A 13,906-nucleotide genomic window follows, 5' to 3' on the forward strand; every position below is an offset into this window, starting at 1 on the left:
TGACTCAGGTGGTCTTCAGTACTTGCCAGAATCCAGAAGTGGACTCTAAGACCAGTGGAGAAATGAACTTGCCAGGGAGGGTGACGGCAAGCCGGCGGCAAAGAGCAAAAGCTTCTATTTTCCTTATCTAGGCTCCCACCATAGGTGTGGCCCAAATTAAAGGTGGGTCTTCTGACCTCAAGTGATAGGGATTTAAGGTGGGCCCTCGGGCTTAGTAAATTCCAGCTGCAACAGTCAAGTTGACCTCCATGAATGCATTTATTATCCGGTGCTACGGTCTGAATCGCCCCACTTCAGTAAGGTGAGGTACCTAGATTTACCATCCCTCGCCTCTCTTTCAAACACCCTGACAGCCTAGCTTTATGCAGTTTCATGGTTTTCAATCCTATCAGTAAGTTAGCAAGAGTTATTATATCTCTAGGTCTGATCTTTGCCTTTGTTCGAGTTTCAATCTGTACCGTGACCTAACAATAATTCCCTCAGCTTAGACGTCAAGTAAGCCGTCCAAACTACACCAAATCTAAAACTGAACTCTTGGTTCCCTTCCTCCGTAGAACTAGCATTTATTCATTGGTGCAACAAGAAGGAAACAGTGCAGAATTTGGAAAGAGCGGATAGTCGGCTAAGGGCTTGAGCCCCACCCAGGAGGCGTGGAGAGGAAGGGAGGGAGGAAGACAGTGAAGGAAGAAGGGATCACAACGCGCAGGCGCGACCCTCGTCCGCCCGCTTTGGCTGAGACGCGAGCGCACATGCGCAGTGCGGAGTTTGTCCGCCTTTGGGCGCTGTTTTAATAAAGTTTTCGTGGACACGCTCTCTTTTCCCCCGGCAAGATGGCGGAGTACGACTTGACGACGCGCATCGCGCACTTTCTGGATCGGCATCTGGTCTTTCCGCTCCTTGAGTTCCTCTCCGTGAAGGAGGTGAGAGAGCTTGGAGGCGGAAGAAGCTGTAGGGACGAGAGAGGCGGCGGGAGAGGCGGGGAGGCGGCGACCGGGCCGGCACACGTGCGAGCCGGAAGCCGGCTCAGGCCGCCCTGACACTGGCTGGGCCCCGGGATGGCAGCGCCCCGCGAAGGTGCTTGCTGTTGGGGTGCACGGGGCGGCGGGGATTCGGGGGTCCGAGGTGACAGAGCGGGGTCCGGCGACGCCGAGGCCACTGCTTTCTGCGTGGTGTGGGATCCTGGGGGCGTCCGCGGCCGTGCTCGCCCGCCGGAGGCTGCGCTGGTGGGGCGGGAGGGGCGCCCGGTGCGCGCTGGCCGGGCCACGGGTGCTGTCGGAAGTTTCAAAGTTTCTTTTAGGAACTGAGTGGGTGGGCTTGGGTTTGGGGTTGCTGTGCGCGGAATCCCTTGACATGATTCTCTTACGCTTAAAAAGTTGCATCTGGCCCCTTGAATTAACAGGAAGTTGTGGATGCTTTGCTCCAAGTTTCCTGGGTTTTGATAGGTATTCGCTTGGTAAAAACGTCACGTATGTCGTCGGGGGTGGGGGGATGAAGACACAGTGCCACAAGCTGCAGTGTAAACTTTGTTTTCTGGTGTGGATGTTCGGACGTAATGTAATGGGACTTGGTCGTTAATGTTCACTAAGGATGTAGTTCTGGGAATTTATCTTAACACGTTTCAGCGTTTTAAGGCTTTTGGACTTTGTTTTGGGGTATTGAAATACTGGCTTAGAAATAATTAGGCTTCGTTTTACATTGACATTTGGAGAAAATTGATGCATTTTAGTAAGTAAAGCTACAATAACATAAGGATAGAATTTTGTCCAGCAAAGTTGATAAATTCTGTTTCTGGACACAGATGATAACTGTAGATTGGTGGGTGGTTCGCGTTCAGATAGCATTTTTTTTAAAAAAAGTCTGATTTTGATGACATTTATAAGCTTCCAGATACAGTTTATATGGCAGGTGTATTCTTTATATTCATAGGAAGATTTCTAAACACATGTACACACGTAGATTACTCTAAAATTGTTGATAATAATAATAAAGTTCTATGCTAAAAAATGGCTTAGCAGGTGAGACTTAATACAATTTTTTTTGCATTGAATTTTGTACTGTACATGAGAGATTAAAAAGTTGAGTGTGCGTTTTGTTTCATTTTCTGGGTAAATGAGGGTCCTTTGGTACATGAGAAATACATACGGAAATTCCTCACTTTCTGTGGGTAGCAGAGATATTTTGAAACTCCCTGAATTTCATATTCTTTGTGTGTTTATGCATTCATGTTTTTGAGGCAAATGGAGGAAATTGTAAGTGTAGATTTCTTTATTGCTAAGGCAAGACTATAACTGAGACTCAGTGGAAACTGACTCCTTTGAGGATGTTACTAAGATGGCCTTAGTACATCAAGAGGAAGACAGATGTTGGAGTGTCTGCTTAGCAGTTAACTAAATATTGGAACTTGGAATTTGGTTTTGTTTTTCAAGACAAGGTTTCTCTGTGTAGCTTTGGTGCCTGTCCTGGAACTAGCTCTTATATACTAGGCTGGCATCAAACTCACCTGCCTCTGCCTCCCGAGTGCAGGGATTAAAAGTGTGCACTACCACCTCCCGGCAAAACTTGGAATCCTGAAAAATCCAATTTAAAAAGGTAGACATCTCACCATTGAAAAACTTAACTTTTGTCTGTAAGGTAAAGTAGTACATATAAGACAGTATTGGCCAAGTGCTGTTAAAGTTTTTCTGTAGTCTTCAGTGGATGGAACTTTGAGGAGGTGCTTGTATCCTGAAACCTAGACAGTAGGCAGTCAGGGATCATGATGGATGTCAGGACTGACACATGGTAGGTATTGGAGAGCATGGTTTCCAGAAGAGGAACAACTTAGGTTCTCCATGTTCTCGCACTTTTATAGTACTGCATAAAGGCTTTGAAATTGTTGAATAGTTAAATGACTATGTATTTGCATATCACCATTTATTCTATGTCGAGACAGATGGTTCAACGGCCCAAACCCTGGGCTTTGAATTTGGACATGAGTTAGAATCCTTGCCCTGTTTTAATTTCTCTGCACTTCAGATTTTTTCCCCCCCTTTTAACCAGTATCTCAGTCATCACACCTCTCAGTGTAAGCTCTCTTCACATTATAGATTTGTTTGACCTGTTTGGGCTTCTGTTTTCCTTTTGAGGGAAGATCTTGCTGAATGACCTAAGATGGTCTTGAACTCCTTACTTGCATGTCTGTAACAGGAGGGGCTGTTTGTTGGGGGTTTCTCTCCTGCCCAGTTCCCACAGCCGGCAAATCCCAAAGAATCACACAGAAGTTCTACATAAGTTATAAAAGTGATTGGCCCATTAGCTCAGGCTTCTTATTAGCTCTTGTGGCTTATATTGACCCATTATTTTTATCTATGTCATATCAGTTTTTCAAGGAATGGATTTACAAGACCATGGCCAAATTATGTATGTATGTATGTATGTTTGTATGTATGTATAAATGCAATTCAGCATCAGGAATGTATGTTTGCCAAGGACTTCCAGGGACTGAACTAATCTCTTGGTATGGCAGGCAAGCTGTTTGCTACTATGATCTATAGTCCAGGTTCGATTTTTAGAAACAGGATTCCCTATGTAACTCAGGCTGATCTAGAATCCTGTAGTAGGAGGTGCGGGCTGCTTTTCATATTGCCCGGCTCCTGGCTGCCCGGCTAGCTTATGCCCGAAATAATCACACAGAGATCTGTATTAATTACATTGCTGCCTGGCCCATTAGCCACTTATTGGCTAACTCTCACATCTTGATTCAACCCATTTCTAATAATCTGTATGTCACCACGAAGCCATGGCTTACCGGGAAAGATTCAGCATGTCTGACTTGGCAGCTTCATGATGGGCGGCTCTCTGCCTGCCTTCTTCCTCAAAGAATTCTGTTCTGTCTACTCAACCCATCAGAAGGCCAAAGCAGCTTCTTTATTCAACCAATGAAAGCAACACATAGAAAGAAGACCCTCCTACACCAGAATCCCACTCCCAAAGGTCCTCCCGTTTCTTCTCCTGAGACCTGGGATTGTAAGTGCATCCCAGCACCCCCGGCTTCATGAGCTCATTTCTGTGACCTCTTATGCTAGCAGTTGCTGATTTTCAGGCTGGTTAATCTGTTGGATTATGCCAGTTTACTCATCCGTTGTAGCTTTAAACGACCCGTGAGCTATGCACAGTTTTAGGAATATACTTAAATAGATGCTTTAGTTATTTTGCAGAGTTCATGAGTTGAAGAATATATGACTTCAAGAGATAAAAGCTTTGAAGTGGTTGTATTCTTGCTAGTAGGGTATTAATATTCTAGCCAGTCTGTACTGACATTAGCACTGATGTTTTTTATCATAGTCTTTATAGGCAGTTCCCTTTTGATTAAGGAAGTTGAGATTGTCTCATGTGCCTTTTGTCCATTTGTTTTAAGTGACTATTAAGATGTCACTGTTGAAGATTTGTGTATGATTTGTGATGTTCACCTTAGATTCTGTGATACACTATTGTGGGCTCTTCCTAGATTTTTCTTTCCTTGGCAAATTAAACTCAGAACATAAGTCTTATCTCTCACATAGATAAATGTCTCTCAGATTCCTTCTTTGTTCTCAGCCTTCATCTTTATGTGTGTCTATGTATATGTTTTTTTTCTATGAGCTAATACATGTTTCCCAAGCACGCAAATCAAAAACCTAGCATAGGTACTTGGCTTACAAAATTGGTGCTAGTTTTATTTTAGAGGTACAAATGGAGAAGCTCATAAATGATTGCAGCTATTAAGTGAGAAAAATGTGAAGGCGTGGCCACATCAAGGAGAGGTTGGTAGGCATCATGTGGAGGCAAAGGACAGTAAAGAGGTGAATATTTAAGAGCCTAGTCCTCATTACCTGTGTGGAGAGGGGGCAGGGGTTCTTGCTTTGCAGTGGAGAAGGCATAGAGGTTTTTATATATTGTATAACTTCTAGAAAGAATAAAAGATTGCTTGATAAAACAGTAATTAAATTGTTCATTTTTAAATCTTTGAGTAGATAATATGTTGAGTAATGGGGTGCTTGCTATTTTGGTTACTTTTCTTTTTACAAATAGGTGACCGTGTGTGTGTGTGTGTGTGTGTGTGTGTGTGTGTGTGTGTGTGTGTGTATGCACACGTACTGAAGGTGAACCTAGGGCCTTCTGTACCCTAAGCCAGTGCTTTACTACTGACCTGTATGTCTGGCCATGTGATGGTTTTTTCAAAACTGAGGGGCTAAGGAGAGATTTCAGTGCATTGGCTTCCACAACACACACGTGGAGGTCATTGGACAAAGGCTAACTTTGTGAAGTCAATTTTCGTCATGCTCATGTCATTTCAGGGATTGAATGCTGTTCTCCTGACTTGCTTAGCAAGTGCTGTGCCTGCTGAACCCACACACCAGTCCCCACACATATGCTGAACCAACTCAGCAGCCTGTACAGAGACACATGCACACACATGCATTTTAAATGATGTTTCATGAAGTATGATGCTGAATAAACAGAAGAACTTAGATATACTCATTAAAAGTAGTTTTTCTCTTACAGATATATAATGAAAAAGAATTATTGCAAGGAAAATTGGATCTTCTTAGTGATACCAACATGGTAGACTTTGCTATGGATGTCTACAAAAACCTTTACTCTGATGATATCCCTCATGGTAAGCTTTATTTATCCCTCATGGTAAGCCAAAGCACATCCGATAGCTAAATGTGTGTGAAAATTTATGATATATGAGAGCTGTAGCTAAAAAGCCGTTCTTAAAGTCTTTGGGCGAAAACACAGAAGAGTCACAAGGATTCTAAGACATGTTTCTGCTAGTGAAAGATGTGACTCTACTGTAAAAATAGGTGTCAAATACCTTCCGATCATAGTGTGTACCATCAGAGCTGTGGCTATGCTACAGGCTGATGGCCTACAATTTTCTTAGCGTGCTGCACTCTTTAAGTTTTGACATCATCAGGTTACTTGGGAGAGTTATTTTGAAAATGCAGATTTTGGCCCACAACCCAGACTTATTTGATGAGACGCTTCTAAGGCCCTGGAGTAAAGCTGAAGAACTACTAGGAGAGTTCTAGACTGGCCCAGGGCAGTAGATGCTTCTTGAAGAAGAAAAGGACAGAAAAATGGTTCCTTAAGTACAGGAACTACGGCCTGGGCTTGGAGGTACACACCTCTGATCCCAGCAGCCTAGGGCCTGGAAGCATAATCAGGTGAGTTTGAAAAGAGCCTGGTTTATCCAGCAAATTCTAATCCTACCAGAGCCCTGCCTCAAAGAATAAAAAAACATAGGAAATGCTATAGGGCTTTCCCCCCTCTTTGCCTTTTCTTTTGCTGCACATGTAACGAATTCTGAACAGAATTCACTTTTTTTTTTTTTTTTTTTTTTTACCACTGAGCCATCTCTCCAGCCCTCAGAATTCACTTTTTAACATTGTTTTTTTTTAATAGCAGGTTCTCTGTTTTTTCGTTTGGGCATGAACTTGGAAGTTTTTTTGGGTTTTGTTTTGAACATCTATCTTAAGCACTGAGATTTATAAAGAAATACTTAGGGAAAGAAAAGTCCAGTCCCTGTTGGCCCAGAGTGGTGTCTCATAGTGGGAAGCATTGCTGCAAATGCCTCATGACCTCAGTTTGCTTCCTGGAGCCCACGGTAGAAGAGAGAACCAGCCCCTAGGCTCACCCCGACAATCCCCATCGTTTACACTGAAAATAATTATAAATAAAGTAAATTGGGAACAGAAACAGTATCCAGGTGTGGAGAAGGAGCAGGATCGGACCATCCTTGTATAATGAAGACACTGTTAAAGTCAGTATAGCTTTTTTTTTTTAATTTATAGGCAGTAACTATTTAAATTTAGTTTGTGATGAAAGTGAAGGGTTTTGGGTGTTTTTTTTTATTATTTATTATCTTATGTGTATGATGTTTTGACTGCTTGTGTGTTTATATACCATATGTCCGCCTGGTATCCCAGAAGATCAAAAGAGCCCCTCACATACTAAGAGATAGTTATGAGCTGCCCTGTGGGTGCTGGGAATCAGACTCAGCTCCTGGAAGAGGAACAAGTGCTTTTAACCACTGAGCCTTCTCTCCCGCCCCACTATTGTCTGTTTTTATCTCAGCTTCCTAAGTGGCTAGAAGTACAAATGCATACCACCACAAGTACAAGGGCTATTAGTTGTTGAGCATTAATCTGAGATACTTTGCAACATAGATTATGTGTGAGTTTTCTCTATATTTTTGTGGTGGTATAGTGAACAGAATTTGGTTTGTGAAATTACAGTTTATATTAAAAAAGATTCTTGACCAGATTAAAATTGCATTCCATGTAGTAATAATATGTAAACCTTTACTGTAGTGCCTGTGTTCATAAACTCTAGGGTAATAGTCAGGAATTAAATAGGAACAAATAGAAGGATACTTGGAGTGAAATCATGGAAATGTGGAGCCAGGTGATACTTTACCTGTTCCTGCCTATTCTCAGCACTAGTCACCCCGCCCTTCCTTATTTGTGTGTAGATTTCCCCTCCACAGTAGGAAGATGAAGCCCTCTTTCTCTATGTGCCTTTGGGGCTCTAGTGAAAGGAAGTTGTGCATTTGGGGAAGGTGTTGAGTTGGTGGTTCCTGGCATGTGAGGGAAAATATAAAGAATAAATAAGTGTGTATCTTTTGAATTAATGGAAACTAGACAGTTTCATGGAGTAGTGTGGTTTAACTCATGGTACCATTTCATTAGCTTTGAGAGAAAAAAGAACCACAGTTGTTGCACAACTGAAACAGCTCCAAGCAGAAACAGAGCCAATTGTGAAGATGTTTGAAGATCCGGAAACTACAAGGCAGATGCAGTCCACCAGGTAATCTGTGAACTCGGATCCTAGAAGGTCTCTAACCTGGGACCCTGTAGTAAAAGTTGAGGATCTAAGTGAATGCCTCACTTGTTGATTTTCATGGATCTTTATTTTTTAAGGGTTGTATCTTATAGCGATATATCTTAGTACTAATTTATTTTTTTATGTGTATAGTGCTTTGCTGAAAAATGTGTATTTGCATACATGCCTAGTGTGCTTAGTGGTCAGAAGAGAGGGTTAGGTTCCCTGGGACAGGAGTTACAAGTGGTTGTGAACCTCTGATGGAGGCTGGGAATTTGAACACAGGTTCTCTGCAAGAGCAGTAGGTGCCCTTAACAGCTGAGCCACCTCTCCAGCCCTAATACTATGATTTTAAGAAAGTCATACCTTACCATGCCCTGGCAGTTCAATATGTCCTGGTCCTTGATAGGAGACATTTGTCAATATTTGGATGTCACCAACTCAACTGAATGTCACATTGGAGGCGTGCTGCTTGCACCAAGGAAGTATACAGGAGGGAATGCTGCTAAACTTTTTGTATACAAGATCCGCCTTTCCCTGTACCCCTACCCAAGAGTCAGCCAACTGAAAGCCTTTTGGAGAAAACCCTGTTCCTGGTGGATGCCTAGAATGCCTGGGTTGCTTTCCAAAGGAGAAACCTGAGCTCACTTACTGCTTACATTCTTTTACATTTTTCAATGTCTATACTCATCCCAGCTAAGATTATTTTCTTTCTTTCTTTCTTTCTTTCTTTCTTTCTTTCTTTCTTTCTTTCTTTTTTCTTACAGAAACAGAGTTTCTTGTTTGGTTTCCAAATAAGTCACATTACCTTAACATTACTTAATGCTTTGAAGCTTTTGGAGTTATTAGAAATATTTAAAAGTAAAATGTGCTAAAATTGAATGTTACTGATGTCATGTCTTAACTACCAATGTGTTTACTTCAGAAAGTGTTAGTGACTTTGCTTTGCTGTTGGTTTCTATATGTTCAAACCAAATTTTTAAGAGATTGGCTCTAAGGTTTTATTTGTGATTTGGAAAGTCTTACTTGATGTTATTAGACAAGCTGCAGACATTACACAGTTCCTCTGCCATGCTGTAACATGCTGTGCACCATGCCATATTACACTAGGTGCTTGTGCAGACATACATGCAGATAAAAAGCTGTTCAAAGGAGAAAACTCTACCTTTCTGTATGAATATGCAGAAAGTGAATGTTGAAATAATCTGGATGTTAGATGAGAACAGATGTTTTAGGATGTGTTAGACACATAAAGATTGGAAATGGGGACTGGAGAGATGGCTTAAGAACATGTACTGAAGCAGAGGGCTAGCCCCATTTCAGGTTCACACAATTGCCTACAGTAATGTGCACTATACCCACACAGGCTTCTACTCATAGCTAAATGTATCGAGAGTAACCATTCAAAGAAAAGGTTGGAGACGGTGACATAAATAAAGAGCAGAATGCATGTAGGATGTGCTCACCACACTGTAGACAGAGCCTCTCATGATGGAATGGGCTCTGTCAGATTAGCTCTTTGTCAGTTTGGTAAAGCTAGACTAATCTGGGAAGGGGAACTTCCGTTGAGGAATTGCCTCCATGGGATTGGCCTGTAGGCATGCTTGTGGGGTGTTTTCTTGCTGAATGGTTTCTATGGGAGGGCCCAGTCTCTATATGGGGAGAGGTGCCCTGGGTCGTATAGGAAAACAAACTGAGCAAGCCAGTAAGTAGCATTTCTTGATGGTCTCTGCATCTCCTTGGGCCTCCAGGTTCCTGCCCTGACTCTCCTCAATGTCTGATTGGGAAATAAACCCTTTCCTCCACAGGTTGCTTTGCTTCAGAATGTTTTATCATACCACCAGAAAATAACAAATGAAGGCAGGAACTTAGTTGAAAACAAATGAGGGACTCAGCTGTTACAAATGTGTACTCTAATAGACTTACAAACTACTTTATTTTCACAGAAATGGTTTTTCTACTAATCTCTTAGTTGCCATTGATCATACAGTGCATTTCCTATACTCTCTCAGAAAGTAGACAGAGAATAGTGAAAGTCTGAACTTTCAGTTTTGTATTCAGTAATTTAATGCTGGCAGGGCTCCCAACGTGTGCCCCAGGCCACAACATACTCCCACATATGAAAAAAGCCTAAGAAAACATTTTGCTTTTTATTCTTTCTCCTTTGGTATCCTTGTTCTACTTGTCTTTTACTAGTTTGTTTAGACCTAGAGTTAATGCAAAACTAATTTAAGAAAAATTAAGTTGGGCTATTTGGCCGCTTGATCTGGGTAAGAATTGTGTGAGGTTTGTGACACTGTGACCTAGGTGCCATCTAAGTTTGGTCTTCAGTCAGAGCCTGAGAAACCTGAAAGAAAAATTTCCAAGTTTGTATTTATTCTTATATCAAAATTTGACATGTGCTATTTGTTTTATTCTAGAAGTTATATTTCTGTTTAAGTATTAGAGATTTTAAGTGACTTTGGATGATAATGTAGAAGTTAGAGCTTTGTGTTCTGCAGCCTATAAACCATAATAATGCTCACTTTTTCCAATATTAAAGGGATGGTCGGATGTTATTTGACTACCTAGCAGACAAGCATGGGGTAAGTATTTTTTTAATATTAAAAAATGGTCATTTTTGGAAAAAGATCTTTAGAGACTAAGGCTGTGCACAAATTTATAGAATTCTTAGGTTAACTTAAATAACAACTGGTATGTTTTTAAACACAGTTTTTGTAACAATCGGTGATGATGGGTAAATTTTTGTTTATAATCCCCATTTTTGTAACAAATCCTCACAGTGTTTGCCTTCTGTGGATCATCATATAATAGTAACTCTCTCTCCCTGCCTGAACTATGTAGGCCAAACTGTCCACAAATTCTGGTGATCCTCCTGCTTCTGTTTTCTGTGCTTTGGTACAGAATATTTAGTAGTTTGTTGTTTTGAGCCTTCAGTTCTTTTAGATTTCTTCAGTTTTATTTTGTTTAAAAAAATGTTTTGAGGCCAGTTTTCAGAAAAAAAAAGTTCTATTGTGTGTGTTATTTTTGTTAACAACGTTGGAGGTGTCCATGTGCTTGGTAATTAGTTTAGTCAACTTAGTGGGCTTACACCAGATGTCAGCTGTAGTTCAAGTTTGTTTGTCTGTTTATGTTTTTAGTAAAATTGCTATCAGTACAGTTCAGAACTCTGAGGTAAAAACAATATTAAATGTTCAGTTCCATGCATACACACATATGTATATGCAATCAAGTATTTCTCTGATTAGTGATTATTGGTGGTAATTGTTCATCTAAAAGAGATAAATGAATAGAATTTTGCAACTTAACTGTGGAAACTTCTTCCCCTCTTCCAGTTTAGGCAAGAATATTTAGATACACTTTACAGATATGCCAAATTCCAGTACGAGTGTGGGAATTACTCAGGAGCTGCAGAGTATCTTTACTTCTTTAGAGTTTTGGTGAGTACCTCTGTGTTTTTCTTTTCCTTTTACTCTGCTTCTAGAACTTTTCCTGGCTCCTCAAAAAAAAATTTTTTTTGTCTGTTGAGTCTGTCTGTTAAATTTTAAAACAGTCATTGGCAAAGGAGAAAGGTAGTTTACATTTAAAAACAGAAGAAAGGAAGGAAAGAGAAAGAAAGAAAAAAGAAAGAAAGAAAGATGAGAAGATCCTTCACAGCAAAACCCAAATAGAAAACCATAATAGGGCCTCAGAATTTGAAGGGAGGGCTGCCAAGATAGGATGGAAGTAGACATTCTTGGAGTACAAACCTGGAGACCTCAGTTTGATTCCAGAGTCTGTATCAAGGTGTATAGAGAAAACCACTCTGCAAAGCTGTCCTCTGACTTCCACACTTACTCTGGCAGCCTGCACCCATGCACACATCTGTATGCATGCAATAGTAATAAATACAATTTAAAAACAAATTTGAAGGGACCTTTAATTTGACCTTGAAATCCAAAAATAGGAAACCATTAATGTATGTGAATTTTAATGTTAGCAGAATTCTATCTTATCATGGGTTTATTATGATACTGTCAACAGAGTGAATGACACAGGTTTAATAAATGTACCCAATCTGTTCCTTGTTCCGAACAACTGATCCTGTATTTTTTTAAATGTGCTTTAATGTTGACCTAATTTTTATTCACCCATATCAACTAATAAAAAGTAAAGGAAGTGATTTCTTCATTACATGGAGGTGTGGAGGATTTTGAACAGTTACTAACTGGCATTGTAGTCTGCTCAGTCACTTCCTAGATTGTGTGCTTTTGCAAAGGGAACGGAGCCTGGTATGAAGCCTGATTAAAACTCAGGCTTCAACTTAGCAAGTTTTCTCATTCTCTCTTCTATTTAGATAATCGCCGTAATAGGTACTCTTTAAAGTAATCAAAGTGCTCCTCTTATCTAGCCTTTTATGGAGGAAGTTATAATTGGGACTCACTGTGGATTAATGGACCAGTACCCAAGCCTATAGTTATTTTAGTTAATTTTAGAAATTAGAGAAAGTCCTGCTTAAGTCAGCGACTTAGATTTCTTTATTTTCTCTTGCTATTTTTCTTCTAGTTTTATATGTCACAAAGAAAACATTTGGATCATGCGGTCTCTGGTGCCTTCCATGAAATTCAGGCTTCCTGTTTGGGGTAGTTAAAGAGGCAGATGATCGTCATTTATTCAGATTTCTCCTACACTGCAGTTGTATGGGACGGTCTCTAGACTACCCACTGTCCTTCCTTCAAGGAAACAGATCTTTTCTGCCTATTTCCAAGCTTGATTTAAAACATTGTTTGCTCATTCTCTCATTTGTGTAAATGAGTTCATTTACGGATAAGCTGTGATTAGCTTGCAAGTGCACTGAAGGTAATCATTGATGTTGACCGTGAAGTGACTTATCAAAAAATTCCATCGCTTTTACCTTGAATGTTAGCAGGGACTGAAGAGAGCAAAAGTTGATTACCTTGAGAATATAAACAGCTTAAGCTAGGGTTGTAAAACCAGAAGCCTGGTATGATTACAGGTCCATGAAAAGAGCCGGTTATTCATATCATCTGTTACTTGTGGGAGTGAATTTTGAGAATGAAGATTTAGTGTCGTGTTAGAGTTCCAGCACAGTAAATTTATTGTTGCTGGTCAGTGAGTGAACGTGCCATTTTCCTAAGACATGGAAACTTAAGGTAACTGCTGGAAATCCAGATATTGAAACTCTTCTAGTATATCCACGCTTGAAAGCAGGTTGCTGTGAAGAGCCAACTGGAATGAGATGGAGTTGAGCCAGCGCAGTGCACACGAACCGTGGGGTTGCAAACTTGCTGAAGTTGTACAAAAAGCTTTTATTCCACCACACATTCTAGTTCTGTGAATGTCGTGTTCATGGAGTGCAGCTTAATAATTAGCCTAATAATTTCTGTAATTAATGGATGCATGCCTTATAACTGGGGGTTTTAATATTTACTTTAAAAATTATGACACATAATACTCTGTCTTTAAAAACATTCAACTATATACCTTCACATTATTCCTAAGAAATCTTATCTTGGAATTCCAATAATAGAGAGCAGCAAATGGAAATTGTCTTTCTTAGAATTTATGCAGAATTTTATTGTTCATTTCATAACAGAAAAGATTGGAGCTGGGTACAAGCTATTTTCTTTTGGTACGTTGTTACCTAATGCAAAGGAAGAACAGATGATTTACATACTGCCATTAAATATTGTAGGTGTTTATTTGAAGGTTTAATAGTAAAAATAAAAGCTTTGCTTTGGGTTTGGAGTGACATGTTTTAATTTAGTTATTTCTTTTGCATTAGACTCTTTTCATTTCTAGATTTTTTTTTTTCCTGGTGGTTAGTTACTCTTGAATCTATGGTTAAGGAAACATTAGCTATGAAAGAGCCTTTGTAACTGTGGGCCGAGATTAGAATTTGACTCTCCAAATGACCTATTGTAGGTCAGTGTTTATAAATTAAAGCTGTGTGACCCTAGATTTATTTTTAAAAGACTTGGTGACTTTTATAATATGTTGATTGTACCGTTTGGATGTGAAACTTCTTTGCATTATGCTTCAAAAGTGTATTAATTAA

General features: G+C 40.1%; 1 protein-coding gene across 1 annotated transcript in view; it reads left to right on the plus strand.

Annotated features, from left to right (window-relative positions):
- Positions 1 to 762: 762 nt before the first annotated feature.
- The window catches only part of Eif3e (eukaryotic translation initiation factor 3 subunit E), a 28,436-nt gene continuing 15,292 nt past the window's right edge, over positions 763 to 13,906 (plus strand). The window contains exons 1-5 of the mRNA XM_075961062.1: positions 763 to 920; positions 5,524 to 5,638; positions 7,716 to 7,833; positions 10,391 to 10,433; positions 11,184 to 11,288. Coding sequence (XP_075817177.1) covers positions 831 to 920; positions 5,524 to 5,638; positions 7,716 to 7,833; positions 10,391 to 10,433; positions 11,184 to 11,288 — 471 coding nt within the window. The 5' untranslated portion in view covers positions 763 to 830. The remainder of the gene's footprint in view (positions 921 to 5,523; positions 5,639 to 7,715; positions 7,834 to 10,390; positions 10,434 to 11,183; positions 11,289 to 13,906) is intronic.

This window comes from Microtus pennsylvanicus, chromosome 2 (assembly GCF_037038515.1).
Source record: "Microtus pennsylvanicus isolate mMicPen1 chromosome 2, mMicPen1.hap1, whole genome shotgun sequence".
NCBI lineage: Eukaryota > Metazoa > Chordata > Mammalia > Rodentia > Cricetidae > Microtus > Microtus pennsylvanicus.